At 47.4% G+C, this 21,120-nt stretch overlaps 1 protein-coding gene across 2 annotated transcripts in view; it reads right to left on the minus strand.

The window, feature by feature from the left end:
- Positions 1–21,120, minus strand: part of VASP (vasodilator stimulated phosphoprotein) — a 1,498,863-nt gene that overhangs the window by 373,880 nt on the left and 1,103,863 nt on the right. For both annotated transcript variants that reach the window (XM_078660889.1, XM_078660888.1), the window contains one exon: positions 12,861–12,933. In XM_078660889.1, coding sequence (XP_078517015.1) covers positions 12,861–12,933 — 73 coding nt within the window. The remainder of the gene's footprint in view (positions 1–12,860; positions 12,934–21,120) is intronic.

Raw genomic sequence — 21,120 nt, forward strand, 5'->3', positions numbered from 1 at the left:
AAGCACCGGTCGATGCTCCATCTTGCCTTTTGGGTCATCCCAAACAGGATTCTGTTATCACGCAGGCGGCACAACAGAAATCCAGGAACCCATCTGCTCCGATTGCAACACCTCCAGACAAAGAGGGCAGAAGGTTGGATAACGCAGGGAAGCGTTTTTCATTAATGTCTGCTCTGCTTGTAAGAGCCGCAAATGCCCTTGATATATTGGGGAGGTATGACAGGCAGATGTGGTGCTACCTGTCTCCATATGTTAACCTGGTGCCAGATCCAGAGAGGCAGGAGGCGAAGAAAATTCTCATGGAAGGAGAGAGGACTTCGGCTGAAGTCATAGACTGCGCTATGGATATAGCGATCACGGCATTTAGATCCTTGGGAGGAGCTGTGGTCCTGCGCAGACAAGGTTGGCTGCGAGCAACAGCATTTAGGCCGGAGGTACAAAACAAAATCTTAGACCTCCCTTTCAATGGAGAAGAATTATTTGGAAAACATATAGAGGATACGCTGGAAAGTATCAAGAAGGATACTGATACGGCAAAGGCTCTGGGAAAACTGCAGTACAGGAAAAAACCCTTTTCGTGGCTCCAGGGGCAGAGGTCAATCCTCGTATAGAGGAGGATACCAACAAGGGAGATATTCATCTTCTTATCAGTCCTCATCGCAGCCGTACCGTCAGCAATATAACCAGCGTCAGTCAGGAGGATACACAAAATCAACTCCAAGAGGACGTGGTGGCCGAGGAAAGGACAACACCTATCGGCAATGACAACCTCCATCTTCCGGCTCTGTCAGATGCTCCCCTGGGTGGAAAGATTGCTCACTATCTTCACAATTGGCAGAAAATAACAACGGACCAATGGGTCCTCAAAATAGTTCAATTCGGTCACACCCTAGAATTTCTTCAGACGCCCCCTTGTACGCCACCGATGCACCAAAAAGCCAATCATCTGCATCAACTCCGGCAGGAGATTCGGACAATGCTTTGAAAGGGAGCAATAGAACCGGTACCGAAATCCCAGGAAAACAAGGGGTTTTACTCCCGTTTTTTTCTTATCAAGAAAAACAAGCTCCAGTGGCGCCCCATTCTGGATCTCAGATCCTTAAACACCTATCTCAAGAAACAATCTTTCAGGATGGTATCCCTACAGGACATCCTTCCGTTATTAAACCCAGGAGATCATATGACCACATTGGACCTACAAGATGTGTATTTCCACGTGCCGATACATCCTGCACACAGGCAGTACCTTCGGTTCTGGGTAGCCGGACGACATTACCAATTCAGGGTCCTGCCATTCGGCTTGAAGTCTGCGGCAAGAGTTTTCACGAAATGCCTGGCTCCAGTGGCGGCTGTGTTGAGGAAAGACATCAAATATTTCCTTACCTCGACGACTGGTTAGTAAAAGCACCATCAAAGACACAGGCCAGAGCATAGACGCAAGCTTGCATAGACTTATTCGCCGATTTAGGATTGACTCTAAACGAGGGAAAGTCAAACCTCCACACAGCAAGAGTGATCACATTTCTGGGGGCAATATTGAACACGGAATGCAACAAAGCGTTTCCCTCCGATGAAAGACAACTGAGGATTGTATCCCTCTTCCAAGACTTGGGAAAAAGAAAGTCTCTTTCAGTCCGCAGGTACAAATCCTTGCTGGGCACAATGTCCTCTTGTATTCCACTGGTACCTTGCTGCAGGCTAAGGATGAGACCATGGCAGGAACAGATCGATCTACAATGGCGTCAGGCGGAGGGATCCATCGACGATACAATAAAGGTGACACCGGTGATGCTGCAGGCAGCAAAGTGGTGGACGCAAAAGGCAAATGTGTCTCAAGGACTGACGTTTCTAGCAACAGCAGCCCCGCTAGTGGTAACGACGGATGCGTCGTTAAAAGGATGGGGAGCTTTCCTTCAGGACCTTCAAGTCAGCGGCCGTTGGAAGGCAGAGGAGCAGCAATTACATATAAATCTGCTGGAGCTCAGGGCGATCCGCTTGGCATTACTGGCTTTTCTGCCAAGGATAAAAGGTGCGCCGGTGTTGATAAGAACAGACAACACCACGGCGATGCATTATGTAAACAAGCAAGGGGGAACAAGATCTCTCTCCCTGTCTCAGGAAGCCCAGGAGATATGGGAATGGGCTATTCAGCAGGGAATATCATTGACAGCAGAACACCTCCCGGGGGATCAAAACGTCAAAGCAGATACTCTCAGCAGGCTAAAATCGTCCTGCCATGAATGGGAGCTAGACCAGGAGATCCTGGACAGCGTCTTTCGGAGATGGGGAACACCGATGGTGGACCTCTTCGCAAGGGAAAACAGAAAATGCCAGTACTTCGCAAGCTGGCTACCCCAGAGGGGATCATGGGGGAATGCGTTTTCCATGGCATGGTCCGGCATCTTTGCCTACTGTTTTCCTCCAATTCCTCTTCTCCCCCGCGTACTGGTGAAGATCAAGAAAGAGCCGTGCAGGCTGATCCTAGTAGCCCCGTGGTGGCCCAGACAACACTGGTTCACGAAACTGCTGCTACTGTCGGAGGACCGTCCAATTCGGTTGCGCCTGATTCCATCGCTTCTGACAATGTCCAAGGGGCAGGTGCGCCATCCGGACCCGAAATCCTTGCGATTAGCAGCCTTTCTCCTGAACACTGAGTTTAGCCATCTGAACATCTCACATGAATGTAGGGAGATCCTGTCCAAGGCCAGAGCGGAGAGTACCAACAAAACCTACAGGATGAAATGGAAGTGGTTTTGTCTGTGGTGTAAGAGACATGATGTGCACCCTCTTACGGCTGCACCTCATCAAATTATACCTTACATTCTGCTGTTAGCAAAGTCAGGATTAGCACATGCCTCCATCAAGGTGCATTTGGCTGCGTTATCCCGCTACAGGAGGTCATCGTCAGGGCCATCTTTATGGTCCTCAAGGATTATCAAACAATTCATGAAAGGGATATTCAGAGTCTTTCCACCAGTAAAGCCTCCACCACCTTTATGGAATCTGAATATTGTACTCTCTCAATTGATGAAGCCACCATTTGAACCGATACACAGAGCAGACCTGAAGTTCTTGTCATTGCATTGAATTCAGCGAGAAGAGTAGGTGAACTACAAGCGCTCACGATTCAGTAGCCTTTCTTGCAATTTCAAGAGGATAAAATGATTCTCAGGACAAACCCGAAGTTCATTCCGAAGGTGCCAACTGATTTTCATTTGAACGAACCATTGGTGCTGAAGCGTTTCTTTCCTCATCCATCAACAGCGGCAGAAAGAGTATTACACTCGCTGGACGTTCAGAGATGTCTGAAATTTTACTTGAAAGAAACTAAGGCGTTTCGCAAGTCTTCCCAGTTATTGGTCACCTTCAGCGCACCCAGGAAAGGTTTCCCGCTGTCAAAGAGGGGAATTGCCAGATGGATTTCCAGTGCAATTGTCTACTGTCATCAAGCTGCTGGAAAACCTTTGAATGCACGAGTCCGTGCCCATTCCACGAGGGCAGTGGCCACATCCACTGCTTTGTTTGGAGGAGTGCCCATCCAGGATATCTGCAGAGCAGCAACCTGGGCATCTACGCACACCTTCACCAGGCACTACTGCTCGGAGGCAGCCGCAGAATCGGATGCGGCGGTGGGAGAGGCGGTACTGCGGAATATCATCCAGTAATGGTGAGCCTTTCTTGCATCCCTCCATCCATAAGTTCTCTTGTTTACAAAGTCACATTTTATATAAGTATGTATATATGTATATGAGATTATGCTTCATTTTCTAATGGTATTGCATGATTATGTAATGTATCAGGAAAATGTGCTTTGTTTTTTCACTACTCCCTATTCTGATTCATGCGTTGTGAATCTATGAAAGTTTCCAATACTAGAGTAAGAAAACTAGTTACTTACCTGTAACTTTAGTTCTCCAGTATTGGAATCTTTCATAGATTCACATGCACCCACCCTCCTCCCCTGAGAGGCTCACCTCGGATTTAGCACAAGAAGTGTGTTATATGCACAAGTGCGCGAAAAATCTGAGGGGCAGAAGGTTCTCTCAGGAGTGTTCTACAGGGTGAGGAGCTCTGATTGGTTCAGGGAAAACTTTGGGCCTTTTTTACATACCAAAGGCTATGGGTTGCAAAAGGGAAATGGGCCTAGGCCTCTTTTCAGTTTGCTATACTACTAAGCACTGCTTTTTTATATACCGGAGACTCCCGTCTCCACGACGGGGAATGATTCAGGCATGTGAATCTATGAAAGATTCCAATACTGGAGAACTAAAGTTACAGGTAAGTAACTTGTTTTCTTATGGGTGTTTTGTGCGAATTAAACAACGTCTCTAGGTGCCATTCGTTTACTTGGCTGTAGATGACACACAATCATAGCCAGTGACTCCTTTTTGGCAGCATTGTTCTTAGAGAAATATTATTTGTATTTTCGTGCAACCTACAGACACATGATATGAAAGCATCTCGCTCTGCACTCACTCACTCTGCACTCACTCACTCTACACTCGCTCTGCAATCGCTCACTCTGCATTCTGCACTCACACTGCACTCACTCTGCACTCACGCGCACTCTGCACTCACGCGCACTCTGCACTCACACGCACTCTGCACTCACACGCACTCTGCACTCACACGCACTCTGCACTCACACGCACTCTGCACGCACTCGCTCCCCACTCACATTCGCTCTGCACTCGCTCTCACTCTGCACTCACTCTACACTCACACACACTCTACACTCACACGCACTCTACACGCACTCTACACTCACACGCACTCTACACGCACTCTACACTCACACGCACTCTACACTCACACGCACTCTACACGCACTCTACACTCACACGCACTCTACACGCACTCTACACTCACACGCACTCTACACGCACCCTGCACTCGCACTCACTCTGCACTCGCATGCACTCTGCGCGCACTCTGCACTCACACGCACTCTGCACTCACACGCACTCTGCACTCACACGCACTCTGCACTCACACGCACTCTGCACTCACACGCACTCTGCACTCACACGCACTCTGCACTCACACGCACTCTGCACTCACACGCACTCTGCACGCACTCACATTCGCTCTGCACTCACACTGCACTCGCTCTCACTCTGCACTCACTCTACACTCACACGCACTCTACACGCACTCTACACTCACACGCACTCTATTTTATTTATTTAAAGGATTTTGTAAAGCGCCTGGTGACGCCATCTCGGCGTGTCCCCGCGCTGTGGAGAGAGAAAAAACCGGAAAAAGTGAGCGACCTAAAGGGTGAACAGGTGAGTTTTTAAAAGTCTCCTAAATGAGGTCTCTGTCTCAGCCAATCTGATATGCAGAGGAAGAAGGTTCCAATTCTTGGCCGCCAGCACACGAAAGGAGCGCCCTCCCATTCTGGCTTTGTTTATCCGGGGGGCACACAGAAGCCCGGTACCCTTGGAGCGCAGAACTCTGTTGGGCATATAGGGGATAGCAAGATCCTTCAGATATTCAGGGGCTACCTGAGAGGTGATCCTGTAGCATATAAGGAGTGCTTTAAACAAGATCCTCTTTTTTATAGGGAGCCAATGAAGAGCCACTAATGTAGGCTTAGAGGCCGCTCTTCTGGGAAGACTAAGGACCAGACGAGCCGCCGTGTTCTGGAGAACCTGCAGTTTTTTAATGTTCTTCTCAGTGGTTCCTAAGAGTAGAACATTACCGTAATCAATACGGGAGGTGACTAAGGCTTGGGTCATCGTACGTCTGGCCTCTAAAGGAAGGAGGTCCAGGGTGCGATTTAAGGTCTTCAATACACCAAAGCACTTTCCTGCTAGCTTCTGGACGTGGCTGTCATAAGAGAGTCTGGGATCCACCCATACACCCAGGTTCTTTGCTTCCTTACACGGAGAGGGCATAGGACCCAGACACGACGGCCACCAGTCCAGGGTCCAGCTGGCCGAGTTACCCCCAATCACAAGCACCTCTGTTTTCGAACCATTGAGCTTGAGGCAGTGTTGGTCCATCCAGCCTGCAAGCTCCTGCATGCACGTTTTGAAATTAGCAGCAGCCAAGGAGGGTGTCTGGGATAGGGAGATGAGGAGTTGGGTATCGTCGGCATAAGATACTAATTTTATGCCGTACGATGGAACCACCTCCGCCAGCGGGGCCATATAAAGGTTGAACAGGGTGGGGCTCAGGGCCGAGCCCTGAGGCACCCCCTGTTCTAGGGCAATGCTGTCTGATAGGGAATTGCCTCTCTGAACCTGGAAGCTTCGGTCTGTTAGAAAGGATTTAAGCCATCCCAATGCCGCCTTTGTGACCCCAGCCTGGTTTAGACACTGTAGCAAGATGGAATGAGCTACAGTGTCAAACGCAGCACTGAGGTCCAGCATTATGAGTGCCATCGTGTGACCCTCATCAGCTCCTGCCCGAAGCGTTTCAGTAGCTCTCAGGAGAGCTGTCTCGGTGGAGTAATTGGTCCGAAAACCAGACTGAGAGCTATGCAAGGATTTGTTAGCTTCAAAGTGAGCCATAAGCTGTTTGTTAGCAATTTTCTCGGTCACTTTAGCAAGATAGGGTAATAGAGAGATTGGTCTCAGATTTTCCAAGGTGTCCTGACTTACATTAGGCTTCTTTTTGATAGGCAATACAATTGCCTTCTTCCAATCAATCGGTAAGTGCGCAGAGGAGAAGGATAATTGAATTATATGCCTAAAATAGGGTTCTAGTACCTGTAAGCTCTCTCTGAGTACTTTAGGGGGAGCAGGGTCCCGAGGGGAACCCGATTTGACGCTCTTGCAGATATTTATAAGCGTATCGGGAGTGGGAACCGAGAAGTATTGAAGGCAAGACTCAGAGGAATTAGCAACAGCAGTTTCTGTAAAATCACGGCCGGATGGCAGCTTGTCAGAGAAACTGGTATAGATGTTGGTGATTTTATCTGAAAAGTAGCGAGCAATCTTATTGCAAGTTTCCACTGAGTTGTCGCAAAGCGCATTATCATTATTGAGCACAGAAATTTCTTTAAAAAATTTAAAAAGCTCTTTAGAGGAGTTCTCTGCCTCCCCAATGCGCGTCTTGTAGTGCATGGCTTTAGAAATACGAACTTTTTTATAGTATTCCTTTTGCGCTTGTTTATATTGAAGTTTAATAACTGGGCAAAAGTTAGTACGCCAATCGCGTTCTAATTTTTTGCACACAGATTTGCTTGCTTGTAGTTCAGCAGTGTACCAGGGAGTGGATTTTCTGGGGTTAATAAAATTTTTAAGGTTACGAATAGGAGCGGTTTTATCTAGGGCCCTTAAAATTCTGTCCTGCAACTGACTGTAGGCTGTTTCACAGTCAGTGCTTTCAAGAGAGTCTCCTATTCCAATCAATTTATTGAACGTATCCTGAGAGAAATGTTTCCATTTCCGGCGCTGGTACCGGAGATCCGTGTCATTTTTTTTCGGGTCGGGCTCAGACCTCAGCAGGTAGAAAGGAACAATGGAGTGATCTGACCAGGGTACCGGAATAGGAGAAAGAGCGTGTACTCTGGAAACGTTCCCAAAAATGGGGTCAAGAAGGTGACCTAGTCTGTGAGTGGGATCAAAATTTATGAGATCTAGCTGCAGAGACTGGAGAGCAGACCTAATGTCCTTAGCTCCGGAGTCGAGGGGGTCATCAAAATGAGCGTTCATGTCGCCTAGCACCAGGAAATTGTTCTTCCTAATAGCGAGGTGAGCAGTGTTTTCTAGTAGGCTGGATGTAAAATCATACAGTCTCCCGGGAGGTCTGTACATAAGAATGCCAGAGAAGGAAAATTGAGGGTCTACTAGGATGGTAAAGAATCCAGCTTCACAGTGATCAATGATCAGGGGCGATAGGGAGCACTGCAAAGGAGTTTTAGTGGCAATAGCAATTCCACCACCCCTGCCATCCTTCCTATCAAGTCTGGTTAAGGAGTAGCCAATAGGCATGGCTTCAATAATGTCCGGATCGGAAAGTTCCCCAAGCCAAGTCTCCGTGAAAAACATCACATCAAAGCCATCGTCCTCCAATAGTTGATGAATTTGTATGCAGTGTTTGCCCAGAGAGCGGCAGTTAATCAAGCCCGCCTTAGTCCGTATTAAAGAGCCTGTTCTAATGGGTGGCTTGTTGGGCGTGAAACACTCTACACTCACACGCACACGCACTCTACACGCACTCTACACTCACACGCACTCTACACGCACCCTGCACTCGCACTCACTCTGCACTCACTCTGCACTCACTCTGCACTCACTCTGCACTCACTCTGCACTCACACTGCACTCACACTGCACTCACACTGCACTCACTCTGCACACTACACTCACTCTGCACACTACACTCACTCTGCACTCACTCTGCACTCACACTCACTCTGCACTCACACTGCACTCTGCACTCACACTGCACTCTGCACTCACACTGCACTCTGCACTCACACTGCACTCTGCACTCACACTGCACTCACACAGCACTCACACTGCACTCACACAGCACTCACACTGCACTCACACTTACTCTGCACTCACACTTACTCTGCACTCACACTTACTCTGCACTCACGCTCACTGGCTTATGTAGCCCTTTGGGCCTGTTCCTAGATGTGAATATTTGTTTATGGGTGTTTTGTGCAAATTAAACAACGTCTCTAGGTGCCATTCATTTACCTGGCTGTAGATGACACACAATCATAGCCAGTGACTCCTTTTTGGCAGTATTGTTTCGTGCAACCTACAGACACATGATATGAAAGCATCTCAGCTCCTCTTGAAAACCAGGTGATTAACATAACTCACTTATTATGAATGTTCCATGTTGAGTGCACCTGGGTGGCCCAGAAGTGTCTATGTACTCATAGGTTACATTTCTTATTTTAGAGAGAAACGCAAGTCCTCAAAAAATCAACCCTACTCTTCAAACAGATCCCCTCAAGGGTGCCGGGCTGGACCAGGCTGTGTGGAGTAGGAGTTCTTTCTATTTTTCTCGGCCCATTCCCCATCCTTTTTGGTACACCTGCCGGGACTCCTGTAGAGTTCAGTAGTGCAGAGAGGTGTTCTAGGAGGGGAGAGGACAGTTCACCTGAACTTCAAGTGAGTGGCTGCATCACAGTCTTACACCTGGAAGGTGATGGAATGTTTTCCCAGGCTTTGAGTAGGATTTCTTTCTTTAATTGCGATCGTGCATGTATACCAGGATGTCTGCTGGGTGGGTGGGGGGTTGTGGGGGGGGCTAGATGCCTGTGGAGGACCGACCCGGTGGGACCGACCCATCTTTATCTTGGTGAAACATCAAGTACTGCACTCTTGCTGTTGGCTGCTCATGGCCGCCTCTCTGCTAGGCTCCGCCAGGCCTCCTGCAGAACCGCCCCAGTCCACAGGGGTGCAGCTGCCCGATACAGGCAGGCCGTCCGATTGGCTCCCGCTCCACCAGGCTTCACTCTTCACGCCCAGGCCTCACCTGCGTTGGCGAGGTTTGGGAGGTCAGACAGGGCAGCTGAACGTCCAGGAGTGTGCTCTGCATCCCCGCTTACTGCTGAGATTTGGGGAACGCAACAAGGCAAGGGTGCAGGGCTAAGGTGGTGGAAACTGGCAGCCGGGCCAGAAAGACGGAGAGATGCATCTCACATAACAGTCATCTTGGCCAAACCCCATGAAGTGTGATTTCAATTATCCTTTGCTGCCTAAGTTGATGCTCAAATATTTGTATCCGCTGCGATGCTGGAGCGCGGCGCCAGTGAGCTGTCACCTGCCGTATCGGATTGGTTTAGAACCGAATGTGACAGTCAAGGTTTTTCTTTGATTAGTTTCCAGGCCTTTCCTGGAGGTATGATCTTGTAAGATGGCCACTTGCCGCTGAAGGACAATCTGTCTGGCCAAGGAGAACAAGGTCATCAGTGTAATGCAGGATAGCCATGAGTTAGCATCAGTGTTTGGGCAGGTGATAGTTTACATCGTCAAGAGACTTGGACATATAAGTAATACATACATTGAAGAGTAGGGGAGCGAGCATGCATCCTTGCTTCAGCCCAGATTTTGTGTGAAACTTCCTTTAGATTCGGGGGCCACCTCCAACTTTGACCCTCACGCAGGTGTTAGTATACAGCTTTTCAATTGATCTCAGCATGGCTGGTGGCATCTCCCAGGCCCACTGTTTGCTCCATAAAGGGCCCCTTGGTATAATATCGAAAGCAGCATTGAAGTCCAAGAAGCAGGAGTAAAGCGCATGTTTGTTTCTGAGGGCTTTTTCACGTATGAGGGCCAGTGCCATTAGATTTCAGGTGGCACTGCATTTTTCCCTGAAGCCGCACTGATTTATCAGAATGACCTGTTTTTTTCTGCCCAGGCTTTTAGATCATCAAGGAGCATGCTGGTGTAGAGTTTAGCGTCATTATCAATTACAGCGATGAGTCGATATTGGAGAGGATTGGAGTTTGTACCCCATTTAAAGACTGGCTGAATATTGGAGCCTCTCCAGGAATCCGGGATGCTTTTGGTTTCTAAACAATGTTCAAATAGGAGCATTAGCGCCTTGGCTAAAAATGCTGGATCAGATGTAAACAAAGTTGTAGGTAGACTGCTGGGTCTAGGTGCCCAATCTTTCTGCAGCCCTGCCAGTTCTGAGTAGCAGCATTCCTCTGTATGACTAGGTTTATGGCAGTCGATGGGTGATTCATGTTGAGCATGTTCGCTGCAGGCATTTTTGCAGTTTCTAGGACTGCGAGGGGATTGCTCAGCAGATGATAAGGATAATGTATGGCCATGCATTCAAAGTCCGATGAGAAGTGTGTTGTCAAGAATGCAACCCAAGCAGATTCTGGAAAATTCGCATTGGAGCCCTTTTACCTCCGGTTGTAACTTGATTGACCACTGGCCAGAATTGTTTTGTGTTCTTTTCCTTACTAGCAACCAGCAGTTGGGCCCAGAAGTCCTCATTTCTTTCCTTTTTGCACAGCCAGATTGATTTCCTGAAGAGGGGCCTAGATTTACTTAGATTTAATTTTGCTGTTGATGAGAAGGGCCATTGGACATGAATTTGCATATTGTGAGTTGACTTCACCTTACAAAATCTTTTGGGATTCCGTCAGTTCAAGTTTAGGTTTAAAAGAAGATGGGTAGTGTGGCTTGACGTGTGAAGGGAGGTTAGCTTGAAAGTTCTAGAGGATTTGGTTAATGAAGAGCGTCCACTGTCTTATCAGAGAAATTCTTAAGGTGGTGGATGCACTATATTGAGCTCTGATGCACGGCAGAGATTCCTGCTAATCTCATAGTCCCACTTTAGTCGTTTGAGATTCTTTTTGTGCACTCCAGTGCTGGTGATAGGAGCAGCTTCTACTTTCGATGGTCAGATAGAGAAATAAATTTGCTATGGTCCATTGTCACTGTCGAAGTGAGACCCTAGAAGGAAGTCGTTGATGCACTTGGAAAAAACTAATGTTCCTAGGGTAAAGTCCATGATGGAGGTGAATTTGCCTGCAGCTCTCGTCCAGCCGGGTGATGTATCGCTAGAGGAACAGTGTCTGAGACTGAAGGATTGAGTATTGGCTGTGCCTCATAGGGATCTCAAAAACCACAATGGGTTGCAGCTCCTCTTTCAAAGTTGGCACCGATGCGGGTGCAGAACCTGAAGCAGGTTCAAGGAGCACAGACGAAGCCAAGGGCAGACCCGCTGGCAGAAACCCAACTGGCCGTCTTTGTGGACTCTTGGGACCTGAAGGCATGCCAGAGATATACAGCAGGACCTCTCAAAAGGCTTGGACATGATGTGTTGTTGCAGACAGATACAGGAACTCAGGGTGCATCAGGGCCAAAGATGAAATTTACACCTCAGTACACAGAAGGGAGACCTGAAGGCACGGTGACTGCTTCACGCCTTCGCTGTAGAACAGCATGGCAAGAAGGGGCTGATTGCAGCTTGGAATAAAAAAGAATTCTTGGACTACCTAAAGAATGACTATGGGAGCAGAACTACAATTTTGACTTCAATCTGGAGCAAGACCTGTGTGGAGTCCTGCGGTGCTGTAACACAAAGCTATGCCGCGCATCCACAAATGGCCTTCGAATTCATCTGGGTGCAATAGCTGCAGGCCTTGAAGTCGTGTGCTGAACCAAAACACCACAAATACACCTCGTGGAGCTCTGCACAGTCATCTGTTTGCAACAGTTCCTACAAGGCTAAAGCCCTGAACTGTTAGGGGTGACCTGTTCCCTCGCACACTGGAACATTTTGAAGGGACAAGTCATTTCAAAGAGTAAAGAAAAAAAAGGATCTGAGCTTCGGATTTGTGTTCAAAGGTACAGAGAGATAGAAACTGATGTCACCGTACATGGATGAGCTAATATGCGGCTCCCTTCTTCACTTCCAGAGTTTAACAAAGTTGGCAGTGATCTGCACAGCGCCACCTAGCGGCACTACTTTTTGAGTTTGCGGATCTAGTCTGGCACCTCGGGGTGCTCACAGGTGAGGTATCTGCAGTTGGTAGTATCCATTAGAAAGCTTTCTTGTGGGACCAAGGATCTAATCATGCAATTCTGAAGAACTCCCTTAGTATGTCTGTGGCTAAAAGCTTAAAGTGAATCTGTTAAAAGTGTAATTTCATTATTCAGTTTAAAGGTGTTAATCCCCAACAGATGTACATCATCTTGTATCACCTTCAACAACATCCCCATTAATGTATAATGCTCTATCGGTACCCATCAGAGTTTGTGGTACAAAAATATCAATATGTATATGGTTAATAATGGTGACAAGTGTGTGTGGTTCAATACTAATAGATGTATACATATATTGTTGGAAATGACGACAGGTTTTTGGATGGACAATGAACAGCCCAGTATGTACATGCAAATTCCAATTTATAATCCTTTTACCTGTTTCACCCGTTCCAGCTCGGAGTCATCTGTGCAGGTCAGGGGCTCACTGCTGCCGGCAGCAGATTTCATCCTACAAGAAACACACAAACTGGTGACTGCAAACATTCAATCAGAGGAGGCAAGCAAACTGGATTAGAAAAGTATGCAGAGAACAAGTACAAGAGAAACACAAAAAAAACAAATGTGTGGTTGTGGGCTGCCTGTTCTTCTCAAGTTAAACATTTCACTTTGTCTCCATCTAACAGGCTGTAAGCAAGGAGGTGCCTGAGGCCTGGTCAGGTACCCTGTGGGCCAATCAGTAAAGCTAAAACGGGTGTGTAGGGGGTGGCAGGTGCTCTTGATCTCAGAATTTCCTTGGATACAGACAGGTCAAATACAAACTTTACACTCACATACTGGCATACTGGTTGAGCTATAGCATTTAGAATGCTGCCGCCTCCACATTTCATGACAACCCGGGAATGACCCTATCATCGTCTGCAGCCTCACCGCTGAGCTCAACACCACACGGCCATCACATGAGGGCCGCCCTCTGCACCTTGATTTTATTTGTTTCATGTAAGAGCAAAGCCAGCACTGTACAGTCATGTGACCCCGTGATTTATGCAACAACTTTAAGTGTGCTTTAGTACACACGGCCAGCCAAATTGTGTCCCAGGGCAAGGGTTACAAGTGTTGAAAGTGGTACATGTAAAACAATGTGAATAAGCACCTATACAATGTGAATGAGCACGAGCTATGAGAACGTAATTCTGTGCACATTAAGTGATGTTGGTGCCACTTCCTTTTGTTTCTGTTTCGATCCTTTTAGTCAGCCTCACACATGAGCAATGCCTTATGCGTGACCTACCGGTTACTATTGAAGCCTGGTTAGTCTACAGAATTGGGTGAGTCCCCATCTATGTACCGCTGCTGCAGTACTGAAGTGCCACAAGGGCTATAGTTCACATTAGCTCACTGGGGGCACTCAGTACGTGTCATTGTTTTGACTGTTTTTAGAGTCCTCAATGCAACTGCGTTCATTGTTCACCACTATTGATAAGAAGTCAGTGTCACCAAAAGACTATACCTGTTTTTGTTATGTACTGTATCAACCTGAATTATGTCATTTTGTCTCCCCATACAGGTAGATCCAGGTCTAAACAGGTACACTAACAAGTAGATAATTGGTTGATGTGAGGATAATTCCATGTCACCAAACTTTTAAGTGTAGATAGTCTCACCTCTCTGGTCCTGAAGAATCGCAGGTAGAATATACTTAGAGCGAGAAACATGTTCACCTTCACTTACCAATAAGGTCACTCTAACCCAAGACATTAAGCTTGGGTGAGAGCCTTGTTGCTTGTTTTTTACTTAGGGTAGTAGACCCCCAGAATAAAGTTTGGCTTTCTTGGTACTCTGAACCCTATTTTAAATCACCTCCCCAAAATTATACATCTACACAGTTCTGACCCTAACCCCCATTTCACCATACGGCTATTGGAAAAAGATCTCTGATAAAGTGCCCCTACTACAGGGAGACTGTTGGTTATTGCACCGCCGACCCAACGAGGAGCAGCCCAGATGATGAAGTATGACACCTGAAAGGGTGTGTGAGGGCATTACAATCCAATACATGGATCCCCAACTCTAAAATCCCGGTGGGGTAGAGTTGGTTCCGGCCTCCCTGACTCTTACACTTTTACACTGAGGAACAAAATAACCTTCCTTTTTTAATTTTGACTCTGGGGCATTTATGCTGGACCTCCCACTCTCGTCAGAGAGTAAAAAGCCCTCTAGTCCCTTAAATGTATACAGATATGCGAGAGAAAAAGAGTCCATAATTGAATGTGAAGATAGGATATTTCGACTGCATATTGATAAGTCATATTAGACAAAAGAAAAAGATGATACTTTTGTAGAGGAGTTGTTAGATACCCGACTCCCGCCTCCTTATACCCTGCAGAGGATATATCCCACCGTTCCCTTACAGTCACACCAGCCTGTTATGTCCGCTTCGGCTGCTTTCGTATCTACAGCTGTTGTTTTGACAGCTTTGGCTAAGGCACCTCTAGCTCCTTCTTTGTCCTCGCCATCTGTGACAACTGTGACCCCTAGTACATCTACTGTCTCAACTCCTCTATCTTCCGTTCTTTTCCTCCGGTGCATGCGTTAACAGCGGTTGTGGCTGTTACCTCTGTTGCTTCTCCCTCTATGGTCTTGCATCCTTCGACCCCTTTGAATGCTGAGACGCCAGAATGTGGGTTTAAGGATAGAGATTGGACAAAATGTAGGGAGCGGATAGGCCCATTGATGCGATCTGGGGTAATGGATGATGAGAAACAAGTACTAGCTGACTAGGCTGTGCGGTGGGCTCGTAATGCATTTATGGTGTTGAGGATGTTTGGGAAGTTATGCAAGATTTGGAACCCTTTATACAGCAACGTGCCCTTGAGCATATGTCTTCTACATTGATTAGTCTTTGGCAAATACATATTGGGACAGAAGTGCCTCAAATTATTTTAGATATTAGAGATCGTGTAATGCTACTGATTTGGAGCCAGGTCAGGTATTCGGGAATGTTACAACTTTAAGTGCCTACAGGGGAAGGCTACACGAGAAGAGCCCTACTCAGATAACTCAGTTTCCGATGCGAGAAGTCCATCCAATATATCACCCAGAAATACCTGAGTTAACGGATCAGCATAGCAATGTCACTAGACCGACTGTAGCAGCCCGTTTCCAGGAGCATTGGGTTTATACTCTGTGGAAAAGGAGTGAGGTTTTAGCCCTTAAGACTCATTTGCTTGACCCTAGGAAAAACCTACAGCTCCTTATGAAGAATTAACAGAGGCTGCCTCTTCTACTGTAATGACTTTTGCTGAAATGTTTTTTGGTCTTCTCATTCCGGTTGATGTTTGGAGGCAGGTTCATACTCAAGACCATATAGCAGAGTTAGGTGGTACATGGGATGTGATTAAAGGATGGGATCGGGAAAGAAAGCTAGGTGATAAACCCTAGGCCGAGATACTTGCTTTGTCAGGTCATATTATTACAAATATGCATTCACTTATTCCACCTAAGAAGGTAAGCTGGGATAAATTGACCGCTTGTCCACAGAAGAAGGATGAGTGTGTGTCTGATTTCTTTACCCAGTTTGAAGATATATGTTTTTGGACTATAGTGGGAAGGATATGTCTATTGAGGGAGGAGTTCGGTTGTTTGTTGACAGGTTTGTTTCTAACCTTCTTCCTTAAATTATGACTCGTTTACAGGCGTCAGAGTACTTGGTCCACGTCTTCTTCCTCTGTTATTTTGAATATGGCCCAGTATTATGAACACCGAGATCAGGAGGAAAAGGATATGACTGATAAGAAACACAAGGTTTTAAAAACAAAGGTGTTGTTGCAAGTGTTTAGGGGAAATATTAGGGGACGGGGGGGTGGCCTTCCAGACATCGTTCATGTACCAGTAGGCAGCCTTCAACGACACCTTTAGGGCCAAATAAGTGTGTGTATTGTGGGGCGCTAGGTGGCGCAAGAGCGGAATGGCCGCAATCTTGTGAGGCTCCCGCAGTCCGGTCAATAATCCTTTAATTATCCTGTGTTATTTTTCCTGCTGAATGACTCATTAGTGCGTAAACGAGCAGTTTGACATCTGGGGCACGAGCGGTGCTAATTCTGACGCCCGGAGCGGAGCTGCGTGCGGTCTATGCCTTTTGGGAATTGCTGAGCGGACGGACCCCTGGAGAGCCCTGGAGCCGTGCCTGGGCAGCAGGAGGTACGTTAGTGCCGCGGATGCCACGTGGTGTGTGGGCTGGCCGGGCACGCATGAAAGAAACATCCTTACAGTGAACAATACCGAAGGAAGTGCGGCATATTAAGGTACCTACACAGCGCAGAAATCAAATAACTGCGCTTGAGCCTTCCGTCTGCCGCTACAGTGTGGGAGCGAAAGAGCGGGTGAATGCTGCCTGTCCCCGCGCAATATGAAGGAAAACATGGCGGACGGTAATGGTGGGCTGCGAGAAGTGCTCTTCTAGTGGATTACGATCTCCCGGCTGGATAGAGGGCCTGCAGCAAAACAACATAGTACAGATCCCGCATAGAGACACTGACTGCTATGTATACAGAGTCGCTGCTTGCCTAATAGTGCTAAGAAGGCTCCCCGCGCAGCATATTTCCAGGACATAACGATATACGGAACCAAGTGGTGAGTGAGCCCCTACTAGATCTGCTGTACATTTCGTAAGAATTGCCTGGCACTCTGCTGCTGAGTAACGATAGTGCCATGAGGAGGGCTGCCCGCTTGCTCATGTGCTGAGTCAGAGGGAGACTAGGCGAGTGATACCTGCAGGCTGGAAGTGCAGACATTAAAGGAGTCAGGAGTCAAGCCTATGCTCCTGGAGTGATATATGGAACCTGGCTCCTTTGTGGCTCTGTAGGGTGGAGTGTCAACATATAGCGGGACACCAGAGTGACCAGGTGGATTACAGTGGTGATTGGCATTGGGACGGCCTGGTGGGACGCTGGGCTGTGCTGTTTATCACTGGCTACAAATTTCATAACTTTAGGAGACAAGTGACCACGGGTGCAAGCGCGCTGAATCTTTTTCCTGACCACGCAACGATATTAGGCCGCTCCATCCCTAGCCCGGCCACTGCACGATGGGGAGGATGGATGCGCGCCAACCGCTGCTCCCTTTTAAAACCAAAAAAGAGCGCGCGTCAACAGGCCGCAGAGGCAGAGAATGGCGCAGTAGAGGCACCCCCTGAGAAAGGCAATGGACCGAGCAATGACATGCACACAATCCTGTCGGAAGATCGTCAGGGCTTCGTGACGATAGCAGACAAGATGGATACTCTCACTACACAAATGGATGCCATTGCCCGCAAATTAGACGGGCATGACACACGCCTAAAGGAAGCAGAGCAAAGAATATCAGATACAGAGGATATCACGACGCAACTGAAAACTGCAGTCATCCAGATGGATAAAATGGTGAAAATTATAAACGCAAACAATGAGGACATTGAAGTCCGAAGTAGACGTAACAATGTTCGCATTGTGGGAGTACCTGAAAGCACAAATACGGGCAGGCTGGTGGGATATGTTGAAAAGATGCTTATCACGGTGATTGGTGCGGATGCACTCTCCCCTCAGTTTATTGTGGAGAGGGTCCATCGATCCCTCGGCCTAAGACCTCCTCCTGGAAGTGCGCTCGGATCCATCATAGCGTGCTTCCTCAATTACAGGGACAGGGACACTGTATTGCGAGTGGCCTGGGAGAAGAGGCAGTTGAACTATGATGGTGTCTCCTTCACTATTTTCCCTGACTTCACGGCACATGTGCAGGAGCAAAGGCGCAAGTTCAATGTAGTGAATCAGAAACTGAGGCAAGTGCAGGTGGATTATGCCCTATTGTACCCGGCGCGTCTTTGAGTTACATACCAGGGTATTCAAACGATCTACGTGAAACCACAACAAGTGGAGGACTTCCTCAAGAAACTTAAAAGAAGAAAGGCCGCGACTCTTGAGCAGGATGACACATTGGAGACACATCTGTCGGATGTGGAATGAACTCCTTACAGACTTGCGCTGTTTCTGCTCTGCTTTTGCTGGTTCCCACTGAGAATGCAACACCGCTTGGCCTTTTTTTTTTGCAGACTATAAGTGGTTTTTCATGACTGCCTTGTGCTAAGGGCCTTTAACTGGGAATGTTCCAGTTGGGTGGAACACGGATGATATGGAGAGTCGGACACCCTCAACGCCTATAAGGCAAAATGTTACTCTCACCTTGGAATATCCGTGGCGGTCAGAAACAGTCCTCCCATTTTCTCGAATGAAAAGGGGAAATGCATGCCGGTTCCGGCATTTTACATTTTTTTCTCATAGTTTATGTTTATATTGGAACCAGTGTTCAGTTAGAGGAGCGTTACATTTGTTAGTCCGTATGGCGGATCTATGTTCGTTAAGATGAACCCGAAGTTCCCTCATGGTTTCTCCTACATATCCTTTTGCACACGGACACATAATTAAATAAATAACGTTTTTTGATTTGCAGTTAAACATATCTTTGAACGTATGTGCTCCATCATTGAGTTCTATTTTTTGGCCTGATATTATTATAAAAATAGAACTCAATGATGGAGCACATACGTTCAAAGATATGTTAATTATGTGTCCACTCCTCTAACGATGGATTTAGGCCCAGATCCTTGTACTGGGGTGAATGTATGACATTGTTCTACATTCTGTCCATCAACTGTGTTTTTTGCAATTTTCACCCCGAGTGTGCTGGGGATGCTCAGACGTGAGTCCCAGGCTCTCCACACCACTGGAGTCAAGCTATCCAGGCTGATGAAGGCTGATAGCCAGGAACCGGTCCTTGGATGATTGATTCCGGTCTGGGAAAGACATGGCTTGGTAGTTCGGACTGGACTGTTCCCATGAGGCACAGGGTCAGAGCTGATTTGCATATAGCCAGTGTCAATCCCAGGGTGGTGTGGAGTGCAAAAAAACGATGGATTAAGGCCCAGATCCTTGTACTGGGGTGAATGTATGACATTGTTCTACATTCTGTCCATCAACTGTGTTTTTTTGCAATTTTCACCCCGAGTGTGCTGGGGATGTTCAGACGTGAGTCCCAGGCTCTCCACATCACTGGAGTCAAGCTATCCAGGCTGATGAAGGCTGATAGCCAGAAACCGGTCCTTGGATGCTTGATTCCGGTCTGGGAAAGACATGGCTTGGTAGTTCGGACTAGACTGTTCCCATGAGGCACAGCGTCAGAGCTGATTTGCATATAGCCAGTGTCTAACCCAGGGTGGTGTGGAGAGCAAATAAACAATGGATTTAGGCCCAGATCCTTGTACTGGGGTGAATGTATGACATTGTTCTACATTCTGTCCATCAACTGTGTTTTTTGCAATCTTCACCCGAGTGTGCTGGGGATGCTCAGACGTGAGTCCCAGGCTCTCCACACCACTGGAGTCAAGCTATGAAGGCTGATAGCCTGAAACCGGTCCTTGGATGCTTGATTCCGGTCTGGGAAAGACATGGCTTGGTAGTTCGGACTGGACTGTTCCCATGAGGCACAGGGTCAGAGCTGATTTGCATATAGCCAGTGTCTAACCCAGGGTGGTGTGGAGTGCAAAAAAACGATGGATTTAGGCCCAGATCCTTGTACTGGGGTGAATGTATGACATTGTTCTACATTCTGTCCATCAACTGTGTTTTTTGCAACTTTCACCCAGAGTGTGCTGGGGATGCTCAGACGTGAGTCCCAGGCTCTCCACACCACTGGAGTCAAGCTATCCAGGCTGATGAAGGCTGATAGCCAGAAACCGGTCCTTGGATGCTTGATTCCGGTCTGGGAAAGACATGGCTTGGTAGTTCGGACTGGACTGTTCCCATGAGGCACAGCGTCAGAGCTGATTTGCATATAGCCAGTGTCTAACCCAGGGTGGTGTGGAGTGCAAAAAAACGATGGATTTAGGCCCAGATCCTTGTACTGGGGTGAATGTATGACATTGTTCTACATTCTGTCCATCAACTGTGTTTTTTGCAATTTTCACCCCGAGTGTGCTGGGGATGCTCAGACGTGAGTCCCAGGCTCTCCACACCACTGGAGTCAAGCTATCCAGGCTGATGAAGGCTGATAGCCAGAAACTGGTCCTTGGATGCTTGATTCCGGTCTGGGAAAGACATGGCTTGGTAGTTCGGACTGGACTGTTCCCATGAGGCACAGGGTCAGAGCTGATTTGCATATAGCCAGTGTCTAACCCAGGGTGGTGTGGAGTGCAAAAAAACGATGGATTTAGGCCCAGATCCTTGTACTGGGGTGAATGTATGAAATTGTTCTACATTCTGTCCATCAACTGTGTTTTTTGCAATTTTCACTGTGAGTGACAGCATTCTGCTCTTTCACAAGGAGCATATCGGCACACAAAGTAGTTTTGTTCAGTGCCAGTAACTACTGTGGCAGTTTGTGCTTTTTGAGACCAAAAACTATTTTTGCTTTTGCCAATGTTTGTCATAATGGTGAGGGCCTGGCAGCTCCCACATCAATAAGGTTTTAAGAAAAACCATGCCAAAACAAGTACACTGACCACCAACTTCAGACCTATTGGCTTAGCCAATGCTTGTTTATTGTTTGTTTCCCATAATCTTCCCATAATCTTATTGAAACAGGTTACACTGATTTTCCATTATGAATATTTTTGGGAAATACTGGCATGCATCAACACGTTACTAAATGATGCTGCAAAGAAATGGTA

Source organism: Lissotriton helveticus, chromosome 9, assembly GCF_964261635.1.
Source record: "Lissotriton helveticus chromosome 9, aLisHel1.1, whole genome shotgun sequence".
Classification (NCBI taxonomy): Eukaryota; Metazoa; Chordata; class Amphibia; order Caudata; family Salamandridae; genus Lissotriton; species Lissotriton helveticus.